General features: G+C 47.8%; 1 protein-coding gene across 2 annotated transcripts; it reads right to left on the reverse strand.

Moving 5' to 3' along the window:
* Positions 1 to 6,901: 6,901 nt before the first annotated feature.
* Positions 6,902 to 23,106, reverse strand: LOC148114438 (uncharacterized). 2 transcript variants are annotated; one of them, XM_087894312.1, is made up of 6 exons: positions 22,681 to 23,106; positions 20,455 to 20,674; positions 19,474 to 19,606; positions 15,603 to 18,817; positions 9,726 to 9,780; positions 6,902 to 9,600 (listed from the first exon to the last, which is right to left on the reverse strand). In XM_087894312.1, exons 3-6 carry the CDS (start codon positions 19,568 to 19,570, stop codon positions 8,936 to 8,938), a joined length of 4,032 nt encoding a protein of 1,343 aa, XP_087750438.1. In that variant the 5' UTR covers positions 19,571 to 19,606; positions 20,455 to 20,674; positions 22,681 to 23,106; the 3' UTR covers positions 6,902 to 8,935. The 2 variants fall into 2 exon arrangements, with proteins under 2 accessions (XP_087750438.1, XP_087750439.1); XM_087894313.1 differs by lacking the exons at positions 20,455 to 20,674; positions 22,681 to 23,106 and having other exon boundaries at positions 19,474 to 19,614.
* Positions 23,107 to 24,192: the final 1,086 nt, after the last annotated feature.

Consider the following 24,192-nt stretch of genomic DNA (forward strand, 5'->3'; position numbering starts at 1 on the left):
GGCGAGAAATTAGCCTGAGGGAAAGGGAGAGAAATTAGCCTGAGAAAAGGGAGAGAAATTAGCCTGAGGGAAAGGTAGAGAAATTAGCCTGAGAAAAGGGAGAGAAATTAGCCTGAGGGAAAGGGAGAGAAATTAGCCTGAGGGAAAGAGAGAAATTAGCCTGAGGGAAAGAGAGAAATTAGCCTGAGGGAAAGGTAGAGAAATTAACCTGAGGAAAAGGGAGAGAAATTAGCCTGAGGGAAAGATAGAGAAATTATCTTGAGGGAAATAGAGAAATTAGCCTGAGGAAAAGGTAGAAAAATTAACCTGAGGAAAAGGGAGAGAAATTTGCCTGAGGGAAAGAGAGAAATTAGCGTGAGGGAAAGGTAGAGAAATTAACCTGAGGAAAAGGGAGAGAAATTAGCCTGAGGGAAAGGGAGAGAAATTAGCCTGAGGAAAAGGGAGAGAAATTAGCCTGAGGGAAAGATAGAGAAACTAGCTTGAGGGAAATAGAGAAATTAGCCTGAGGAAAAGGTAGAAAAATTAACCTGAGGAAAAGGGAGAGAAATTTGCCTGAGGGAAAGAGAGAGAAATTAGCCTGGGGAAAAGGGAGAGAAATTAGCCTGAGGAAAAGGGAGAGAAATTAGCCTGAGGAAAAGGGAGAGAAATTAGCCTGAAGGAAAGATAGAGAAATTAGCTTGAGGGAAATAGAGAAATTACCCTGAGGAAAAGGTAGAAAAATTAGCCTGAGGAAAAGGGAGAGAAATTAGCCTGAGGGAAAGGTAGAGAAATTAACCGGAGGAAAAGGGAGAGAAATTAGCCTGAGGGAAAGGGAGAGAAATTAACCTGAGGAAAAGGGAGAGAAATTAGCCTGAGGGAAAGGGAGAGAAATTAACCTGAGGGAAAGGGAGAGAAATTAACCTGAGGAAAAGGGAGAGAAATTAGCATGAGGGAAAGATAGAGAAATTAGCTTGAGGGAAATAGAGAAATTAGCCTGAGGAAAAGGTAGAAAAATTAACCTGAGGAAAAGGGAGAGAAATTAGCCTGAGGGAAGGAGAAAAATTAGCTTGAGGGAAAGGTAGAGAAATTAGCCTGAGGAAAAGGGAGAGAAATTAGCCTGAGGAAAAGGTAGAAAAATTAACCTGAGGAAAAGGGAGAGAAATTAGCCTGAGGGAAAGAGAGAGAAATTAGCTGAGGGAAAGGGAGAGAAATTAGCCTGAGGGAAAGGTAGAGAAATTAGCCTGAGAAAAGGGAGAGAAATTAGCCTGAGGGAAAGGGAGAGAAATTAGCCTGAGGGAAAGAGAGAAATTAGCCTGAGGGAGAGAGAGAAATTAGCCTGAGGGAAAGGTAGAGAAATTAGCTTGAGGGAAATAGAGAAATTACCCTGAGGAAAAGGTAGAAAAATTAACCTGAGGAAAAGGGAGAGAAATTTGCCTGAGGGAAAGAGAGAAATTAGCCTGAGGAAAAGGTAGAGAAATTAACCTGAGGAAAAGGGAGAGAAATTAGCCTGAGGGAAAGGGAGAGAAATTAGCCTGAGGGAAAGGGAGAGAAATTAACCTGAGGAAAAGGGAGAGAAATTAGCCTGAGGGAAAGAGAGAGAAATTAGCTGAGGGAAAGGTAGAGAAATTAGCCTGAGGGAAGAAGAAAAATTAGCTTGAGGGAAAGGTAGAGAAATTAACCTGAGGAAAAGGGAGATAAATTAGCCTGAGGCTGAGGGAAAGGGAGAGAAATTAGCCTGAGGAAAAGGTAGAGAAATTAGCCTGAGGAAAAGGTAGAGAAATTAACCTGAGGAAAAGGGAGAGAAATTAGCCTGAGGGAAAGGGAGAGAAATTAGCCTGAGGGAAAGGGAGAGAAATTAACCTGAGGAAAAGGGAGAGAAATTAGCCTGAGGGAAAGATAGAGAAATTAGCTTGAGGGAAATAGAGAAATTAGCCTGAGGAAAAGGTAGAAAAATTAACCTGAGGAAAAGGGAGAGAAATTTGCCTGAGGGAAAGAGAGAGAAATTAGCTTGAGGGAAAGGTAGAGAAATTAACCTGAGGAAAAGGGAGAGAAATTAGCCTGAGGCTGAGGAAAAGGTAGAGAAATTAGCCTGAGGAAAAGGGAGAGAAATTAGCCTGAGGAAAAGGGAGAGAAATTAGCCTGAGGAAAAGGTAGAAAAATTAACCTGAGGAAAAGGGAGAGAAATTAGCCTGAGGGAAAGAGAGAGAAATTAGCTGAGGGAAAGGTAGAGAAATTAGCCTGAGGGAAAGGTAGAGAAATTAACTTGAGGAAAAGGGAGAGAAATTAGCCTGAGGGAAAGGGAGAGAAATTAGCCTGAGGGAAAGATGGAGAAATTAGCTTGAGGGAAATAGATAAATTAGCCTGAGGAAAAGGTAGAAAAATTAACCTGAGGAAAAGGGAGAGAAATTTGCCTGAGGGAAAGAGAGAGAAATTAGCTGAGGGAAAGGTAGAGAAATTAGCCTGAGGGAAGAAGAAAAATTAGCTTGAGGGAAAGGTAGAGAAATTAACCTGAGGAAAAGGGAGAGAAATTAGCTTGAGGCTGAGGGAAAGGGAGAGAAATTAGCTTGAGGAAAAGGTAGAGAAATTAGCCTGAGGAAAAGGGAGAGAAATTAGCCTGAGGAAAAGGGAGAGAAATTAGCTTGAGGAAAAGGTAGAGAAATTAGCCTGAGGAAAAGGGAGAGAAATTAGCCTGAGGGAAAGGGAGAGAAATTAACCTGAGGAAAAGGGAGAGAAATTAGCCTGAGAGAAAGAGAGAAATTAGCCTGAGGAAAAGGGAGAGAAATTAGCCTGAGGGAAAGATAGAGAAATTAGCTTGAGGGAAATATGGTACCTTCGAGACCGTCTTCTGCCACCAATAGCGTCTCACCGACCAGTCCGTTAGAGAAATTAGCCTGAGGAAAAGGGAGAGAAATTAGCCTGAGGGAAAGGGAGAGAAATTAACCTGAGGAAAAGGGAGAGAAATTAGCATGAGGGAAAGAGAGAGAAATTAACCTGAGGAAAAGGGAGAGAAATTAAGCTGAGGGAAAGATAGAGAAATTACCCTGAGGAAAAAGGTAGAGAAATTAGCGCGCGCGAGAGAGAGAGTTGAATAGGGCCTACTGGCCATCTGACCACCATCCCTCAGCATGACCCACCTGCTGGGAGGAGAACTGCACATGGGACCGGCTGGACGGACAAGACAGCAAAGTCCAGCTGACACTGGCAAGTGGAGGTGCCTGAGCGAGGGACCAGGGTGGACTGGCATCCATAACGACAGCCTGTCGTAGACGAAGGCATTTGGTTGCCTGGAAAAGACAGGTGCTTTGTATAGAGTGGTGCAAAGTGATGGTGGCTTTTGTAGGCAGGGGTGTGTATGGGGAACATAGCCCAAAACACCCATTGTGACTTAAGAGCCAAAGGGAGAGATGGCCTGTTTTGCATTGGGTTCTTTCCTGGCCTTTTTATCCTCAGTCACGTGATCTCCTGGCAGTGCAGGTGCCCGAGATACCTTTCACTTTCACTTCCCTTTCCTACTGTTTAGATGCATCTGCTTTCTCAGTGCCTGGAATTGGGAAGGGGAGGTGGGGGGAGGTCGCAGGTCTAGTTACGGTTGCAGATGAGGTAGTCCACAGGCAGGGGACACACTCGGGGCCCTGGGGAGAACAAGCAGAGCAGAAGATTTCCTGATTGTTAGAATTGGGAAATCTCAGAACTGGAAGGGTCTCTTGAGGCCATCTAGTACAGCCGCTGCTCAGATCAATTACCCACCTAGAGCCTTTCAGATCTTCACAAGGTCTTCTGTAGCTCTTCTCAAGGTCAACGTTCCTCCTGCTCTCCAACAACTTTTAAGGTTAGGAACCCATTCTAAGGGTTGGACTACCTTCAAAATCCAAACAACGCAATTAGCATCTGCCTTCCTGGGACATGGCCGCCCACCTGACTGGGCAAATCTTCTCTCTGTTTGGGGGAGGGGGATCCCCTGGCCTCAAAATCCTGCAGATCCACTGCCCAAGTCAGGTGTCCTCAAGGGGTTACTCAAATACTCCCCAGGATCTTGGAAGCATCCTGTCTGCGGGACCCTTGTGGCCAGCAGGTGTGACCATGCGAGAACCATCTGAAGCCACCCCAGTGACTGGGTCAGGGACAGTGGACACTTGTCACTCTATATAAAGTGGGATGGGTGATGGAGGGGTCTGCTGTGAATTGGTTCACCTCGCCCCTTGCCCCTTATCCCTGGGGCACACCTGGAGAGGGGATTCAGGGTCTACTTGAATTGGGCACCCCCCAAAAGAGAGCTCTAAGGTGGTCCCAGAAGGGAATGTTCAGTTCCTCAGTTCCTGGGTTTGGTTGGGCATTGCAGCCAGTAGGGATAGGTGGTCTCAAACGTCATAGAGTAGGTCTACATGTCAGTCATGTGGATGAGGGAATAGAAGATAAATTTACCAAATTTGCAGATGATACTAAGCTGGCAGGAATAGCCAACACCCAAGATGATAGGCTCGAGATCCAGATGGATATTGACAGACTTAAACTCTGGGCCCTATCTAAACAAATGAAATTCAACGTAGAGAAAAGTAAAGCCCTACACTTAGGCAAAAAACCCCAAAGTACACAGATAGTCTGGGTGAAACCAGGCTTAATAGAATTACAACTGTGAGAGGGTTCTTGGAGTCTTAATGGACAATCAATTAAATATATGTGTGGTGGCAGCCGAAAAAGCCAATGCAATTCTAAGTATACAACAGAGGGATACAATCAAGATCAAGTGAGGTACTAATACTACTCTATAAAGCCTTAGTAAGACTACACCTAGAATACTTCATCCAGTTTTGGTCACCACACTATAAAAAAAAAGATGTTGAGACTCTAGAAAGATTACAGAGAAGAGCAACCAAGAGGATTAGGGGACTGGAGGCAAAAACATACAATGAATGGTTACAGAAACTGGGCATGGCCAGTCTGATGAAGAGAAGGACCAAGGGAGACAGGATAGCAGTCTTCCAATATTTGAGGGGCTGCCACAGAGAGGAAGGGATTAAGCTATTTTCCAAGGCACCTGAAGGCCAATAAAAGAATAACAGATGGAAACTGATCAAGGAGAGATTCAACCTGGAAATAAGGAGAAATTTTCTGACAGTGAGAGCCATCAACCAATGGAACAGAAGTTGCCTTCAGAAGTTGTGGGAGCTTCATCACTGGCAGCTTTCAAGAAGAGCTTTCTTCTTGAAAGCTTGAAAGCCATTTGCCATCATTTGCATCCCCATCCCCAGTCTCAAGGATATATATCTTTTCATGGCTCTGATGATGGGCTACTTTGAATCAAGGGTGAAATGTTCCCGGTTCGGACCGGCTCGGGCGAGTAGGTAGTGATGGCGGCGGGCAGTTCGGAGAACCGGTAGCAAAAATCCCTGCCCCCGCCCCCCATGCCCAGCTGAGCCGTGCGATCATCAAAGCCTTTTTTTTCTTTTAAATGGCTCTGACGAGCCAAGCTCTGATGATCTCAGCTGAGTTGCCTGCTAATCGGTAGCAAAAATCCCTCTCCCCCCCACTCAGCTTGCTTACCTTAGCTGCTGAGCAATGCCTTGCTGTAATCCCTGCAATCCATTGCATCAGCAAGCAACTGAATCTCCCTGCCTGCAATCAAGCAGGCAGGGAGTTGTGGACTTCAACTCCCAGAATCTCTCAGCCAGCAAAGCAAAGCTGGCTGAGGAATTCTGGGAGTTGAAGTCTACAAGTCTTAAAGTTGCCAAAGTTGGAGACCCCTGTTCTATTGGGTAAGTTTTTTCCCCCTTTGGGAATTTTAAAAAAATAGTTAATTGCGGGGTTTTTTTAGTTGTTCTTTTTTTAGACCTAGCCATTTAAAGCTTAGGAAGTTTTAAATTTAGCTGCTTTTATATAAAAATAAAAATAAAATAATATTTGTGCAGCTTTCTGAGATTTTGTGTGTTTCTGTAGTGTTTCACTCTAACTACACAAACACACAAAATCTCACAAAGCTGTATGTGGAATTTTGTGTGTAAGGTGTGAAAGTTGGTTTTTTGGGGCTTTTTGTGGCTGTGTGAGGTTCCTGCTTGTTGCAGGGGCCATTTTGGGTCTAGCACAGCTGCTTTTACATTGTGGGTGAACCAGTTGTGTTGTGTTGTATTGTGTGTGTGTAAAGTGTGAAAGTTGTTTTTTGGGGCTTTTTGTTGCTGTGTGAGCTTCCTGCTTGTTGCAGGGGCCATTTTAGGTCTAGCACAGCTGCTTTTATATTGTGGGTGAGCCAGTTGTGTTGTGTTGTGTTTTGTAGGTTAAAAAAGGGCAAAGAAGTGACATTGACTTGGCCACGCCCTCCTGACCAAGCCACGCCCTCCCAGTCACCTTACCACCAAGCCCCGCCCACTAATTAAGCCACACCCACAGAACCAGTAATAAAATTTAGATTTCACCCCTGCTTTGAATGCTTGCATGGTGCTAGCCTTCTCCAGCTTTGAGGCTCCATCTCTGGGGAGGAAACTGAGATGAGGAAGCTGCAAGGTGAAAGCGGAGTGAAATCCAGCAGATTCTGACAGGTTCTGGAGAACATGTAGCGGAAATTTTGAGTAGTTCAGAGAACCGGCAAATACCACCTCTGGCTGGCCCCAGGAGTGAGGAGGGAATGGGGATTTTGCAATATCCTTCCACTAGAGTGGGGTGGGAATGGAGATTTTGCAGTATCCTTCCTCTGCCATGCCCACCAAGCCACGCCCACAGAAGCGGTAGTAAAAAAATTTGGATTTCACCACTGCTAGAAAGGGAAGACTGAGTAGAAACATCTGGAGTGGTATCAATTCAGCTGAGTGGATACCCCCCCTCCCCAAAGAGACAGAGCCTTTTTTTTAAGAAAGGAAGAGATTTAATAAGATCTTTGGGTGAAACAGGAATGGCCTCCATCCTGAGTCCACATTGATTACTGGAAGGTGTTTGGCCAGGTCCACCACATATGGTAATACGAGCCCGGTATCTGGTTGCATTTCCAACGTTTGGCGGACATGTTTTTAAACATCTTTGCTAGCCTTGCCAGTGGCAAATGTGACCTGTAGAACATTTTATACAGGTTTTCCTTGTACGTAGTTGCCATTGTCAATTTATAGTTTCTTTTTTTAAATTTTCAAAAAACCTTTATTAAAACTTAAAATATTAAAATACAAATACATCTGTAACAAAAATACATCCATGATAGTTGTACAATTCAACATCGTTCTAACAGTATACAAATCTTAACTCTATTCATATATTCTCAGATATTCCTTCCTGATCACATATATGTAAACACAAATTATGTTTTATTTTGATCTCTATATTTCCTATTTTTATTTTCTATCCATTGATACCAGTTTTCCCAAGTTGAGTAATATTCTGAGTCTTCCTTATTATTTAATTCTATAGTAGGTTTGTCCATTTCTGCACATTCAAAAAATTTTCTGGATTATTACACAATCTATCGATGTAATGGACATTTTCCAGGCTTCTGCGAGTAACAATTCTCAATGCTGTAATAATATGAATGATCAAATATTAATTTTTTTTAGGATATTTTCCTTTAATGATCCCCAGAAGAAACAGTTCAGGCTTCAATTCTATTTGGCAATGCGTAATTTTATTTATTTATTTATTTATTTATTTATTTATTTATTTATTTATTTATTTATTTGTTATTCAAATTTCTATACCGCCCTTCTCCTTTCAGACTCAGGGTGGTGAACAGCCAAAATAAAACATTTATACATAAAGTACAATTAAAAATAAATTTAAAATAATTAAATTTGGCCCGTAGTTTAAAATTTGTCAATTTAAAATCCATATCAAAATTTAAAATCAACCATAAAATCATAAAATCAAGAGAGACCGGCTAACTGAAAGAGATGAGTTTTAACCATTTTTGTATTTTAATCCAGTATTTTTTTATTTCTGGGCAAAGCCACCATACATGAAAAAGGTACCTTGTGCTTTTTTACATTTCCAGCAATTAGGATTTAGATTGGGGTATGTTTTTGCAAGTCTTGTTGGGGCTAAGTGCCACCAATAGAACATTTTATACTGGTTTTCTTTATATGCAGCAGATTTTGTTAATGTATAATTTTTCTTCCAAATTTTTTCCCAATCTTCTAACTCAATATTACATCCCACATTTTTGGCCCATGCTATCATTGGCCCCTTTACAATTTCCTCTTCCAAATCAAAATTTAATTAATAATTATATATTTTAGATAGTAATTTCTCTTTTGGGCCTGTTAATAATTTGTCTAGTTATGTTAAATTTGGTTCAAATCCAAATTCCTCTAAATCTTTTTTGTATCTTGATTGTAGTTGGAGTCTATAAGTCTATAGGCCATCAGTCTATAATTATTCCCTGCTCCTTTAATTCTTGGTTGGATTTTAATCTCCCCTCATTATCCAAAATTTCGTTATATTTTACTATTTTACCAATGTCTAATATGTTAGGTTATATCATTGCCTCCATAGTGAATTACAGTTTCTATCCCAAAGTTTATCTATCTAATTTATCTAATTCCATAGCATACCCCCCAAAAATTTGCCCATGTTATCATTGTTTCTTTCACTTACCTTTCCTGGCTAATTTTTGGCTTTAACCTTTTCCCATACTAGGAGTGGAGCATTCCTTACATAATGTCTTTGAAAGTATCTATAGATCCTCATGGCTGGGATCTTCATGTCTGAAACCTAAATTCTATCTCCCTCTTCCCTCCCCCCATAATTCATTGGAAGCTGAGAAGCTATATAATAGTTGCAATAGCAAAAAAAGCCTTTTGAAGCTTCAGAGTGGCCTTTGGCAGAGCTGTCACCTTGGGAGCAGAGCAGTAGTCGGTTTCAATTTCGGCTGCTACCGGTTCCCTCGTGGGTGTGGGCACGCGCACGCAACACTTCTGTGCATGTGCAGAGACGTCTGGGTGGGTGGGCGGAGCCTCTGCAACCCACCACTGGAGCAGAGGCTGAATTAGAGAGACTTTCTGGTCCCTGATGGAAAGGGAGGCAATCTGAAATCATGTCTTTTGTTGACTTTCATCATGTCTTCTGTGTAACAAGGAGCGTATCTGTTCTTTTCCACCAGATCATCAATCATGGTCATCATTTCGGCCACCTGAGCCTCTCGTTCCACTCCTTTTGCCTTGTTGTTGAAAGCCAGGCACCGGTTCCCGCATTCAGCAATATATTCCTTCACTTTTTTATCTCTGGAAGATATAAAATTTTCTAGAGATCGACCTTCCAGGCCATCTTTGCAGGTGAACAAGAGGATCGTGTAATCCTTGGCTTTAAGGCCAAAAATCTCTTTGACCTGCTGGGCCACGTCCGTCTCCTCCTGGGAGAAACGCAAAGGATCCGCCACATGCAGAATGACATGGGGACCCGGGCAGCAAAACTTCACGCACTTGCTCACTTCTGCAGCAGTATCCTTGTCTGGACGATAGGTATGGAAAAAGCCAGGCGTATCAACAACCACAACCTTCCTGCCCTTCATCTGCGTCTCCTCCTTCTGGCAGGTTTGTGTTACTGACCGAGATGACAGCCCAAACGCAAAGATTTTGCTTCCCAGGATTGTGTTTCCCGTCGCACTTTTCCCATTTCCCCATTTGCCCACCAGGACGATCCTTCGTTCAGGTCCTGCAACCCAAAAGAGAGAAGAGAGAAAGAGGGGACAGGTCAACAGCATATGGCCATCATAGCCTGTCCTTCCACCCAGGACAGTATCTTCCACCCCACCCCAACCCCAGAGGCCAAGACTTTACCTCGGATGCTTCCAGCCATTTCCAGACAAGTGGCACAGCACAAAACTCGGGATTTCTGCGTGAAAAGAGAAACAGAGTCAGTCAAAGGAGAGGCTGCCTTGCAGGGAGGTTGCAGGAACTCCCCTCCCCCAGAAGACACATGGAGGAATTGGAGGGGGGGTTAAAAATGAGCCATCCCCTCAACACTGCCCATCTGATCCTTCCACCCATGCTACCCCCTTTTTATGCAGGACATTCTTGAGACCCTGCACTTTGGGAGTTTCACGAATGGGGGGGTGTTGATGTCAGAAGTGGCTGGCAGCTCCCCACAGCCGGCTCATGCTTGAAGAGACCCTGTTCTATGGGGCTTTAGTTGCTGCTGCTGCAGCTCCAGATGGTCTCCAAGGGTCACCCCAGATTGTCTTCCTCCAGGTCCCCCACTGCCACACTGGCCAACCTCTCGGGAACCTCCCTTGCCCCATGGCTCTTCTCCCTCAGTGGGGAGTGGGGGACATCGGGGGTCCTCTTGTCCAACCCCCTGCTCAAACAGGAGACCCTATTTCCATGATGGCGATCCTATAGCAACGCATGTCACAGGTGGCACACTGAGCACCATTGGTGGCACGCGAGCCATTGCCCTAGGTCACCTCCACCATGCATGCCCCAGCTGATTTTCACCACCCCTCCCCTCCCAGGAATCTCCATGCACCCATTTTGGATGCCAGGTAAGTACTGGGCTCGCACAGAGGCTCTGGGAGGGTGAAAAACAGGCCTCCCGGAAGTCTGGAAACAGGCTGTTTCCAGCCTCCAGAAGGCCTCCAGAGGGTCGGGGGAGGCCGTTTTTGCCCTCTCCAGGCTCCAGAAAAGCCTCTTTTCGCCTCTGGAGGCTTCAAGGAGGCCTGCTAGGCCCAAAACGGGGCATGGGGGAGGGTTGTGTGTGCATGCACGGCAGGGGGGGGGGCAGGGGAGTGTGGGGGGGGCAGGTGGTAAACGTATGCTGTTATGTAAATAGGTTTGTTTGGCGGGAAGTTTGAATTAACTGACCCTCAGCTGATTGGCTGACCACTACTGTTGTAAGGTATATAAAGGGAGCTGGCTCCCAGGTTGAGTTGCTGGAGTCTCACCATATAATAAAGGGCTGTTGTCACGAACTACTCTGGCTTGCTGTGTCCTCATTCACCCAACTTAACATTGGCGACGAAGGTGGGATTTTGAGGCCAGAAGCAGAGGAGAGCTGAAGCCACGTTCGGAGAGGGGACCTGAGACCGCAACCGAATCCAGCCAGGCGAGCGAGCGGAGCACAGGAGAATCCCCGCAACGATGTCTGCCTACACCCCGCCAGCGCCTTTCGACCCCAAGGAAGAGAAGTGGGGATCCTACATGTCTCGGTTCGAGTGCTTCATGGTGGCAAACAACATGCAAGGGCTACCGGACGTTAGGAAGAAAGCCCTGTTCCTGACCCACTGCGGGCCAAGGGTCTTCGACACAGCCGAAGCATTGTTGGAGCCGAATTCGGTCCACAACATTTCCTGGTCGACGCTACAGACCCTGCTGAAAGACCACTATGCACCAACGCCATCGAAGTACGTCCAACGCTATGATTTCCGGCAACGGCTACAGCAGGAGGGCGAATTGATCAGCGAGTACATCGCTGCCCTGCGTAAGGCCACAACCCAATGTGAGTACCGAGACCTGGATGAGATGTTCCTAGAGCAACTAATTTGCGGAGTGAGAGATAGCCGACTCCAGCGAAGGCTGCTTGCGAGGTCAAACCTGACCCTACTCATCGCGTTAGACGAGGCCAGGGCACAAGAGTCGTCAACAAAGGCTGCAGAGAGACTAAAGAGCTCCCACTTAACCAGAACAACGCAAAAGACGGCACCAGTGCACCGAGAGGCCACGAGCTCCGCGAGCGAAGGGGAGTCTGAAGAAGAGGTCTACCGCACCGAGCAGTCCCGCACAGCCCGCAGGGAGCCCAGAGACGGATGCGCCAGCTGCGGAGGGTCCCGCTCACGACAAAACTGGAAGTTCAGGGATGCCATTTGCCGTTCCTGTGAAAAAAGGGGCCACATCGCTCGGGTCTGCAGATCCAAGGCACACCAGAGCTACAAACCACGTGGCCAACCCTTCCAATCAGAGCCGGCACCACACTGAAGGCCCAACAGAGATGGCGGAAACCGGAAGGGCGCGAAATTTGAAGACGCTGGGGCCTACACCATCTGCATCGCAGAGACCTGCACCTCGCCTGGAGAAAAGACCTACACCACGGTCGAGATCGAGGGACGGGAGTGCCAGATGGAGATCAACACGGGATCACCGATATCCATCATGTCGTGGGAATCCCTAAAGAAAATCATCCCCAGCGCACGCAAGCGACAGCTCCAGCCACAGCAACGCAGATTGAAGGACTACCAGGGGAACCGCATACCCGTCGAAGGAAAAGGCGAGTTCCAAGTTCAGTACGGGGAGTTTACCGAGAAACTGCCCCTCACCATAGTCAGCGACAACCTCCCAAGCCTCCTGGGCATGGATTGGTTTAGAGCCCTAGGCATGGGATTCACCGGAGTGAGAAACGTTAGGAGCACCCTGAAGGAAGACCTGATGCAGGAGTTCCAGGACGTGTTCGACGAAAGGCTGGGCAAGTATGTGGGGACCCCGATTTCGTTTAACCTCAACCCCAATATTGCGCCCATCCGCTTAAAGCCTAGGCGGGTACCGTTCGCCCTGAAGCCCAAAATTGACATTGAACTGGACAAATTAATCAAACAAGGGGTGCTTGTTCCAGTCGACCACGCCAAATGGGAGACCCCAATTGTTACGCTGGTAAAGCCGGACAGATCAGTGCGCATATGCGCTGATTACAAATGCACAATTAATAAGGCCCTGCAGCAAAGCGCCTATCCAGTGCCCATCGTTCACCATTTGTTGCATTCCCTGGGCCCCGGCAAGATCTTCGCAAAACTCGACCTTGCGCAGGCGTACCAGCAACTGCCGGTAGATGGCGCTACCGCAGAGGCACAGACTATCGTAACCCACAGAGGGGCCTTCAAGTGCACCCGCTTGCAATTCGGAGTAAGCGTAGCCCCCGGACTTTTCCAAAGTACCATGGAGCGGCTACTACAAGGGATCCCCGGGGTGGTGCCCTATTTTGATGACGTGCTCATTACCGCCGACAATGAGCAGCAATTAAGAGAAAGACTGAGGGGAGTCCTAAGGAAATTCAGGGACGCAGGACTCAGAGTAAAATGAAATAAATGCATGATCGCAGTTCCCTCAGTCGAATTCCTAGGGTACAGGGTAGATGGCACCAGCATACACCCCACAGAAAGCAAGATCAGGGCAATCAGAGAAGCACCCACCCCCAAAGACAAGGCAGAGTTAAAGGCCTTCCTGGGACTATTAAACTTTTATGCCATCTTCCTTAAAGACAAGGCAACAGTGGCAGAACCCCTACATAGACTGTTAACCAAGAAAGCCACATGGAAATGGGGGAAGGCTGAAGACAGGGCATTCGCCGGCATCAAAAAACTGTTATCAGCTGAAAGCTTTTTAATACAATACAATGCAACGCTTCCCCTTGTTCTAGCATGTGACGCGTCCCCGTTTGGGGTGGGAGCCGTCCTGAGCCACAGACTCCCGAATGGCCTAGAGGCGCCCATTGCGTACTACTCCCGGACTCTATCAAGCGCCAAGCGAAATTATAGCCAGCTCGACAAAGAGGCCCTCGCCGCCGTTTCAGGAGTAAAGAAATTCCACGAGTACTTGTTCGGGAGGGACTTTGAACTAATCACCGACCATCGACCGCTCCTGGGTCTCCTCGCGGGAGATCGACCAACCCCGGCAGCACTATCGCCCAGCATGACACGCTGGGCCATCTTCCTCGCAGCATACTCCTATCGCCTGGTACATCGACCAGGGGCGGACATGGGCAATGCGGACGCACTCAGCCGATGCCCACTACCTGACGGCCTAGAAGACCCCACACCAGGCATCCCCATCCTGCTGATAGACGTTTTGGACTCTGGGCCCATAACATCAGCCGAGGTTGCCAGAGCCTCAACCAAAGACCACATGATCTGGACAGTTGCAAGTTGGGTCATGAGGGGGTGGCCGGAAAAGATTGGGAGCGGGGAATTTAAACCGTTCGCGGGAAAACAGGACGAGCTGACAATGCAAGGGGGGTGTTTGCTATGGGGCGATCGGGTTGTTATTCCTTTACGTTTACGGGAAAAGGTTTTAACATTGTTGCATGAGGGGCACCCTGGGATTGTAAGAATGAAGGGGCTAGCCAGGAGCTACGACTGGTGGCCCAGCATGGACACAGATATTACCGAGTGGGTGGGGAGATGCCAGCCCTGCCAAGAGTCCAGATCAGATCCACCAACGGCGCCCGTAAGGGAGTGGGAAAGGCCCCAGGGACCCTGGTCCAGGATACACATTGATTTTGCAGGCCCATTTCATGGACAGACCTTCATGGTCGTTGTAGACGCATTCTCCAAATGGTTGGAGATTAAGCTAATGAAGGCCACTACCACCGACACAACCATCAGGGAGCTGAGACAGTTATTCGCCACCCATGGGTTACCGGACATCCTAGTGTCAGATAACGGGCCACAATTCACCGCGACACAATTCGAGGGCTATTTAGCAGGACTAGGGATCAGACATGTCCTTTCAGCCCCGTTTCATCCGGCCAGTAACGGACAGGCAGAGAGATTTGTAAGGTCAGCAAAGGAGGCCCTTTCACGCTTAAGCCCCGGAGACTGGCAGGAAAGGATAGATAAGTTTTTAATAGCGCAGCACTCCACACCCTGTACAGCCACGGGCCGAAGCCCAGCGGAACTATTAATGGGACGGAAACTCCGAGGAATACTAGATAGGCTCAACCCCAATTACTCTCCAGAAGTTTTCAAGGGGGGGGGAGAGGAAGCTTAGAGAATTCACCATAGGAACACCGGTTCATGCTAGAAACTATGGACAGGGCCCACTCTGGGAAGCCGGGACAATCACAGAAATCACGGGGCCCAAATCATACAGGGTAGATATGGGGGACGGGAGAGTTTGGCACAGATACATTGACCAGCTAAGAAAACGGGTAACCACAGACACCGACGACAAGTTAGATGACCCCATCTCTGACCATGACTACCAGCCAGAAGCACAAAACACAAGCCCGAGTAGAGCGGAGGACTTAGCTGAGGATTCTGGTATCCAGCGCCGCCCTATCGAGGTAGTCCAAACAGCCGGAGAAGTCGCCGCCCACGAGGAGGTCCCGGAGGCCTCATTGGCGGAGCAGGGAGAAACAGAAAGTCCCTCCGACCTGCTCGATGCCGCCCCTCCGACTGAACTGCGCAGGTCAAATAGGACTCGTACACACCCTAGTCACCTGAGAGACTTTGTATGTAAATAACACCCCAAGTGACTTCTGGGAGGGGAGGAGTGTTATGTAAATAGGTTTGTTTGGCGGGAAGTTTGAATTAACTGACCCTCAGCTGATTGGCTGACCACTACTGTTGTAAGGTATATAAAGGGAGCTGGCTCCCAGGTTGAGTTGCTGGAGTCTCACCATATAATAAAGGGCTGTTGTCATGAACTACTCTGGCTTGCTGCGTCCTCATTCACCCAACTTAACATATGCATTGTGGGGCAGGGTGCATGGGAGGCATTGCATCATGGGTCTGGGCATGGCCGGGCGTGCATGCTATCGTACGTGTGCACTTTCGGCACCTGAGCAAAGAAAGGTTAGCCACCAATGCCCTATATCATTTCAGACAAGAAACTACCCAGTCTTTTCTTAAATATCTCCAGAGGTGGAGTACCCACAACTGGTATCAGGTTATTCTAATTTTCCTCCACCTCCTCCTCCTCCTCCCTCTTCCAAGGAAGGTGTCAAGTTACCTCAGCAGGCCTCCCCGTAGGACAGATGCAAGTGATCGCCTCACTCCATTGACTGAGCCCTACTGGAGTCACAGCTGCACATCGGAATTGGTACTGAAGATTTAGGTGGACATCTTCCAGGGTGAATTGATCCTTAGGGTTCTTTGCATCGAGACTTTTCCAATTATCTCCTGTAATCCGATATTCCACCTGGTACCTGGAGACTGAAGGTTTCCCGATGGCTACTGGAGCAATACTGATCTGGAAACTATTTGGGTGCACTTGCTCAATCTTAGGAGGGGGAGGTCTTCTAAGAGCGGCTTCCAGCTCCTGACGTTTCTTGAGGACCTCCATGGTCAAGGTTAAACTTTTGGTTTCCAATATCTTTAACCAGTCAAAGAAATCCTTCATGCTCTCAGTGCTCATTTTCCAGAACATTTCTCCAGCAGCATTATGGCTTCTTCCATTTTCTTGGTTAACAAAAAGAGCAGAATGGTTGAACTTGAAGTGCAGAGGGGTTCCCAAGTCATTCTGAGCACACGACAAGTCAGCCTCTCTGAGGGCCTCCAGGACAGGTGGGGTCCCCTCATCTGCAAAGCTGATCAGGAGTTGGATGTTATCCTTCACGTCTTTTCCCAACATGGAGAGCATGGAATCAAAGATGCATTTCTGGGCATGAATTGAATGGGCAAGGAAGGCCTGGGCCACCAAGCAGATGGCATCCACGTGGTCAATGCCCCCTGGGGTGGAGAAAAACTCCAGCAGCTGTTTCTCCACCAATTTGTCTTGCTCTGCATCTCTTGTGCCTCCAAATACTGGAGTATCAATTATTGTGAGAGAATAGGGAATTCGGAAACCCTTCTGATGGTTCACCACGTAGGCTGTGACTTCAGACGTCCTGCTTCCAGCTCCGCTTTTCTGGGTGGTTTCATGAATGAGTTTGAATCTGAAATTATCTCTGCATTGGACACCCAGGATATAATTGATCATCCCGTTGATGAGAGTGGTTTTCCCACATCCTGTTGCTCCCATTATAAGGATCACTTTATTGGGCACTTCTGGATTCTTCTTTCCAAGCTGGTAACCGAGACAGGAGGTGGAGGCATCTGAGGAGATTTTCTCCAGATGAAGGGCAAACACTAATGGCTGTTTGTCCTCCACCAGGTAGCTTTTCTGAAGGAACTGGTGTGCTACCTTGTCTGCACTTTCTTTCTCCAGTATTGTGGAGACCTTCATCTCCTTGCTGGGGACACTCAGAACCCCATTGTCACACACGGCTGACACCCGTATTCTGTATGCCGTCTGGGGCCTAAGGCCTTCAATGCTGTAAAATTCTGTTTTATTCCCAGTCCTTTTTTCAATCCATTGGTCATTTCCATATTCAACCTCCACCATTCTGTACTCCAATTTATACTCTATGACCACAACTCCAGAGGCAATGATGCTGGGACTCATCCAGGCCACAGAGATGACAGAAGGTGCTGCAGTGACCATTCTTAATTTCTCAGGAGGACTGGTGGGAAGGGTCTTTATGGGTGGGCTCAGGACACTGGATATAGTAAGGCCTGGCTTGCAACAAGCAGCATATTGGAACCGGTACTCTGTGTTTGGAAGCAAATCTTTCAGCAGAAACATCTCCCTGGTGTCCTCTGTCCTCACGGTCTTCCAGTTTTCTTCCCCTGCAATCTTGTACTCTACCAGATAGTTGGTGATTGTAGACTTTCCATATTCAGCTGGTTGAAACTTCAGTTGAATGCTGTTGTGTCTCAGTTCAGTTATGAGGAAAGGGAGAGGTTTTGAGGGCAACTCAAAATTCTTGCTGACCAGCTCTCCATCTTCATAAAGGTACATTGAGGCTCCTGGTGTGGCCAGATCTGGGAGTGAGGCCACAACAATGCGGACCTTCTCATTGGATTGATTGATACTGAAAAAGTCTTTGATGGATTTGGCAGCTCGGCGAGCATTGCGGGTCCTCTCCTTGTCCTCAAACCAGGCTGTGTCTTCCTCCTGCCCTGACTTTGTGGACTTAGCTGATTCTTGCGAGAATTGCTCCTGAAGCCACTTCTGTAAGCTCAACAGAAATGGCTCCTTTTTATGTAAAGAGGTGAATATAAAGGAGACCACATATACATTCTGGGGGTCAAGAACGATTTCTTCCAACTTATTCTGAGATGAGATAACTTCTATATTATTTAAAATGGTCAGATAAGATTTGATAAAGTTAATTTCTCTTTTCTTGCTGTCTAGAAATTCACAGAGTCTTTGGCCATTGAAGGGTGACTCTTTAATGGAGATCAAGATGTCCCCCAGGGTCCCTTCCTCCTTTCTTCCTCCCCGGATGGAAGGCAACATTCTGGCCAGCTGTTTCTGGAAAATCTGCCTGTGTTGCTTGCACAGATCCTTGAACTGCTGGATCTTCCTCTTGATCTCAGGGAAGGTCTCAGCGATGGGATTCTTGGCTAGATCGTTGCTTTGCATCTGGATTTCATTGAGTTCCTCCAAGATCTTTTCAGCATCAAAGATCAACATTAGGCTGATCTCACGGACTATCTTAGCTGCTCTGGTGTCCAGTTTGGTCAGTGGGTAGAGCCAGACCCTCATAGGCACAGCATTCTCCCCGTGTTCCCCTAACAATTTTGGGAGAGTTTCATAAGCTGTGATGGCATCTTGCAAAGTCACTGGATTTTTCTCCAAAGAAAAGTCTCCATGGAACTTGCAACTAAACTTCAGAGCATTCTCTTTCTCCTTCTCAGTCAGTTTGATCTCTGCTTCTCCTGTGATGGATATCAGCTTCTGGACTGTAAGCTGGAGACTTCCTTGAATATGTTTCACTGTCTCTGTTGAAGAAACTTCTCGGTCAAAGACAAAGAAGGCCTGGGCTCCGTAGAGGATGGCAGTGACCACATGGGTGGCTGTGCCCTGCTCAAAGACAGCTGGGTAAGAGACATTCTGGATTCCTAGGTGGCTCATTGTCAGCTGTTCATACTTGGTGGTGGTTTTGTACTGAACGGTGACTCTGGCCTGTTGCTTGGACTTCTTGGTGTCATGAAGATACTTGGCTGACCCTCCCACTTCAACCAGCCCACCCAGGAAACTGGCCTTGAGGGAGGCTGAGATGTCCAGGGCAGAGGCTTTATCATCTATGCTGTCAGAAACAATGATTTCAGATTCTGTCTTGGGCTGAGGCTTGATGGTCAGGTCCTTCTGAAGAGAGCTGTAGTCCCAAAGGGTGACTCCTGCATGGAACAGAAGGAAACATGGACATGAATTGAACACCATCTTCCAAACACCTGAAGCTGGATAGAGGACCTCCAGAGAGGTGGGAGAAAGGAGACATCATTTCCCTTAGAAGTTTCCTTCATTTGTTCTATCCAGCCATCCCCAGAGAAGCTTCCTTCCCATTTTGCAAAATACCACAAAGTCCAGAGGCTTTTGACAGAGTAGAGATTAAAAGTAATTTTTATAAACCTCTTGATTGCCAGAAAGATCTCCAAGCTCCCTGGAGGAACCATGTCTTTCATCAGGGGCTCAGAGGCTTCTTCTCTCTCCGGGCCTTTTCCCCCCTGAGAAAAGCACCAGGACCATAACCTGAGAATAACACCCCTCAGCCCTCTGGTTTTTGCTTTTTTCAACCATTTTCCAAATCATTTCACAGACTTTGGTTTGGAAACCTACCCTCTGATTGGTAGGCAAGGTTGGCCGTGCTCTGTGGCTGGCCAAGGGATGGATGTGCATTCCCAGCTAGCAGCTCCTACTTAGTTAGCTGCTACTAGTAGGCCATGTGCCCAGGAGCTGAACTCAGTCCCTAGGCTGAGCCTGCGCATCTCTGGCAGTGCCCATCTCCTTCCTGCCTTCCCTCCTGAGACCCATCAACCTCTCCTCCAGCTCCTACCTGGGATGAGGGCATCCTTGTGACAGTCATAAAGCATCCCCAGCTGGAAGGGGCGGCCCAGGGCTGGGGTCTCAATGGCATCTTCTCTCTGGGCCATGCTCAGTTCCTGTGTGTCGCTGACTCTTCTACTGACCTGCAAGAGACAAAAACCATCCATAGGAGGCCATGACTGACAGTTGTCTCTATGTGTTGAGCCCCTCCCCCCTCTCCAACACTGAAAGCAGTTCCAAGAAAGGGCCGTTGGGTTCATGGGCCAAAGACCACTCCTGTAAAGAGTTTGGGGAAGGCGATTTCTGTCAGGGAATTGCACCGCTGGTGTCCAAATGGAGTCAGAGACACTGACACTGAACGTGGTTTCGTGTAAATGAATATCACGTCGGTAAATAAGAGAGGCAACCAGGAGTATCGTTTGGTAAATCAACACAGCAGGAACATTATGAAGTAAATCTCATAGAGCAGACAGCAGTAATCTCTGATTTTGGGGCACTGGGGACCATTTTCATGGAAGACAATTTTTCCATGGACCAGGGGAGAGTGTGTAGGAGGATGGTTTCACACGCTGCCTAGTTTCCGCAAACGCACAGATGAAACTTTGCTCACTTTTGCAGACTAGTTGTTATTAGGCTGTGGACCGGTATTGATCCACACCCGGGGGCTGGGGACCACTGCCATACAGGACACACTGAGCATAATGGTGGGAAACAAGGAACCCCCCACTTTCTGTCCTTACTACACGTTAGTCTGTGTGCAACTTGGCATGCAGCTAAACCCACCTATCCTCCAATAAAACAGACTTTGTGCGTAGATCTGAATGCTTTATTGGAAGAACAGGATATGATGAAAATGAGAAAAATAGGGATACATACAATAAGAACCAAGTACAAGATAGACAGCATTAAGTTACTGCTGAACATAAAAATATAAAAATTTAATAAATTCAATTCAATAATAATTAATAAATACAAGCAATTTAAATCTCACCAGGGATGCTCTGTGTGTGGGATGTGGGTTTGTCCTTGGATGACCACATGCCGCAGATTAAGATGGATTCTTCTTTGTGCTCCTGCCTTCCCGAAATGCTAAAGGAAATGGAGTCTGGCTTCCCAGCGTGCACTTGGTTTGAGAGAGTGACAGGTAAAATGGGTTGGGTCAGCTTCAAACAATGTACTTGATATTTTGTCTCTTCAGCCAGTAGATGGGGCTAGAGGGCAACAACAGTATATACAGATTGTATGTTAGGGCATATTGTCCCTCCGGCCACTAGATGGGGCTAGAGAGCAACAACGGTGTATAAAAGTTATATGTTGCGGCATGACACCCCCTTTTCACTCAAGGCAACCAATCATAGCTCAGATTGCCTCATGCAGTAGCCAACTCACTTTACTCCAGAGTTCCCCGATCTCTGTTGGCATTGGACATGCGGGCACCAGAGATGCCATGTTGAGTTGCCAGGAGCACAACCCCCTCAATTGGGCTACCCAGTGGTAGGTTGCTACCGGTTCGCCCCGGATTGGGCAAACCGGTAACGGTGGCAGGAAGCTCCACCCACCCGCCTGGATGTCTCTGCGCATGCACAGAAGCTTCTACACATGCACAGAAGTGTTGTGTGCGCCTACAAGCGCGTGCGCACCCACAAGCGAACCGGTAGCAACGGGGTTTGAAACCCACTAATGGCACTAGCATTCCATCGTGCCAGCACTAGTGATGACATGAGAGTCGTGTGGGCTCTAGAGTTGCTGGGAGTGCACACTCCCCCCTCTCGTGCTAGGATCATAGCATCACACGGGCACTATCGTCTCCGTGAGCGTACACATCCCCACTCGCGCTAGCGTCACAGTTGAGCAACTAAGATGATCAAAGCCCTGAAGACTAAAACATACGAAAAATGAAGGAATTGTTTATGGCCAGTCTAGAGAAAAGAAGGACTAGGGGTGACATGATAGCAGCCTTCCAGTATTTGAGGGGCTGCCCCAAAGAAGAGGGGGTCCACTTGTTTTCCAAAGCACCCAAAGGCTGGACGAGAAACAAGGGATGGAAACTAATCCAGGGGAGAAGCAACCTGGAATGAAGGAGAACTTTCCTAACAGGGGAGACAATTAACCAGTGGAACTGCTGGCCACCAGAAGTTCCATCACTGGAGATTTTTAAGCAGAGGCTGAACAGTTATTTGTCTGAACTAGAAGATCACCAAGGTCCCTCTATTCTGATGGATTGATGCAGTTCCTCTCTTCACCAGGAGAGGGCGAGACAAGGTTGGGACTCTGCTTCTCCATAGGGAAAAGGCTGCCCCAGTTTTAGTGTTCAGGATTTTTGGGAGGGGGGCTGGAGAGGGTAGTCCTTTCCTGACCCTAAAATCAAGACTGAGCATCTCTTAATATTTTTTTATTGGGGGGAATAACCCCCCCCCAAAGAATGCACTCACAGGCACAAGCATGTACACACCTGCAAACTTCCTCCTTTCCCCTTCCTGGATGGGATGCCCCCTTCAGCCAAGCCCCCTCCCCATCCCCTGTCCACCCACAAGAGGCTGTCTAGGAAGGAGGAAGGAGAGCGAAGCCCCAATTCCTACCATTCTTCCTCCCATCCCCCTTGCAAGGAGGGCAAACCCTGATCCCTCCAGGGGTCTTCAAACTGTTCCTGGGGGAGGACTTGGGTGGAGGGGGGAGATGGGATTGGGAGTCCTAAGGGCAAGGGGAGCTTTAGAAAAAGGTCTCCCTTCCCTGCTCCCCGATTCTAGCTCTGCCTGGACAGAACTCCTCAGAAACTTCAGAAAAGGAGCAAGCCCCTTCCCCAAATGATCTGGGATATCGCCTCCCCCCCAACAACATAGCTGCTTCTGTGTCACACCTATTGCTAAGTCACCTGCCATTCCCTTCCACTCCCTCCTGCCTCCAGGTGCCTTTCCAACAAGGAAAACAGTGATCCTGACCACATTCAGCCTGTCCCATTCCTAAAGTTAGGATCTCAGCTGTCATCTCCTCCTCCCTCCCTCCTCCCTTCTCTGCTTGCCTTTCTTCAGAGGAGGGTCTCAGCTCTCCCACTCAACCATTAGTGTCCCCCAGAAAGGAAGGAGCATTCACCCTCGGGTCAAAGGAGAAGCTCCTTGTCCTAATTCCCACCAGAGGCCCAGAAGAAGATCTTCCCTTGCCCCACTCTCCTCGGCTGCCCCTAACTTGGGGGTCTCATGCCTGTGGGGAGGGATCTCACCTGTTTGGAAGGATCAGGAAACCCCAGCAGAGGGTGGATCTGTTGCTCTCCTTCGCTGCTTCTCTGCTCGATCTCTCCGTCCTTTTAACTGCTGGCGATGGGAACAGAGTCCAACAATTTAATGACCAGTGGAAGTAGCCAAAAATTCTTGGCTGCAAGACGGCATCTCTCTAAGTCTTCTGGGGTTTCCTTTACATCCGTCAGTATATCCATTCATCAATCTATCACCATCTCCTGCAGAAGGGTCAATTACACTGTCAAAGAGTGCAGGGGAGTGAAATCACATGGTCCACAAGGTGTGTGTGTGTGTGTGTGTGTGTGTGTGTCTGTCTGTCTCTCTGTGTGTGTGTGTGTGTGTGTGTGTGTGTGAGCCGAAGAGTACTTAGAAACTTTGCCAGCTCTTGAGGACGTTCAGTGTCAAAGTTCTCAGAGAAGCTCAGAAGATCCAAAAAAGAACAAATATCTAGTTTTACGGAACCGCAGGATTCCTCCATACTGACCCATTTCTCTGCTGCCCCATGGCAGGGAAGCCGTGTTTGTCCCACAGACGTAGCACCTGTTTGCTGACCCCTCGGACAAGCCAGCTTCCCTAAATAACATCCAGCTCTAATTTTGGTTTCCAGGATCAGCTGAAGATTTCTAGAAACTGCTGCAGCTTTCTAATTCGTTTTCAACGTTCTCTTTTGGAGTTGCTCTCAGGGGAGGAGAAAAGCCAGGTGGTCTGGCTGACCTTGGAAAAAGCCAAGGACGGAGACACATGAAGGCTTTCAGAGCAGTACAAACACAGAGTAGGCCAAACCCGGCTCAGAAACAGGGAGATGGACCTCGGAGTCCTAGCGGACGATCCCTTAAACACAAGGCAGCCGTAAAAGCTAAGACGATCCTCGGTTGCATCAACAGAGGCATAGAACCAAAATCACAGGAAGGGTTAGTACCACTTTGTAAAACCTTAGTAAGGCCACACCTGGAATGCGGCATCCAGTTTTCATCACAGCATTTAAAAAAAGATGTTGAGACGTTGGAAAAAGTGCAGAGAAGAGCAAATGAGATGATCAAAGGCCTGGAGAGTAAAACATATGAAGAACGGTTGCAGCAGAGGTGATATTCAGCTGGTTCACACATGAACCGTTGGTGGAAATTTGGCCAAGGTCGCCAAACCGGTAGTGATGGCCAGCTGGCCACACACCCGAACCGGTCCCCCTATCGCTGCTTGCTCACCCTGCCAGCCATGTTCATCGCCACCATGTTTTTTGCACATGTGCATTCTATTGCCTTGCAAGTCCAATGGGATGCGCATGTATGATGAACATGGTGGCAATGGCAGCAGCTTTTTCTGCGACTTCCGGCACTTTTTGGTGGCCTGGGAGGCTTCTTTGCCAGCCACTTTCCAGCAGTGGCGGCTGTCTGAGGGCTGCAAAAAAGTCCAGTCAGCTTGCCTTCCGGACTCTGGACTAGCCACCGTGGAAGGTAAGCAGCCCGAACAAAGAGGCGGTGGTGGGGGAAGAAGCAGGG

This window comes from Pantherophis guttatus, chromosome 4 (genome assembly GCF_059756535.1).
Source record: "Pantherophis guttatus breed Tessera chromosome 4, ASM5975653v1, whole genome shotgun sequence".
NCBI lineage: Eukaryota > Metazoa > Chordata > Lepidosauria > Squamata > Colubridae > Pantherophis > Pantherophis guttatus.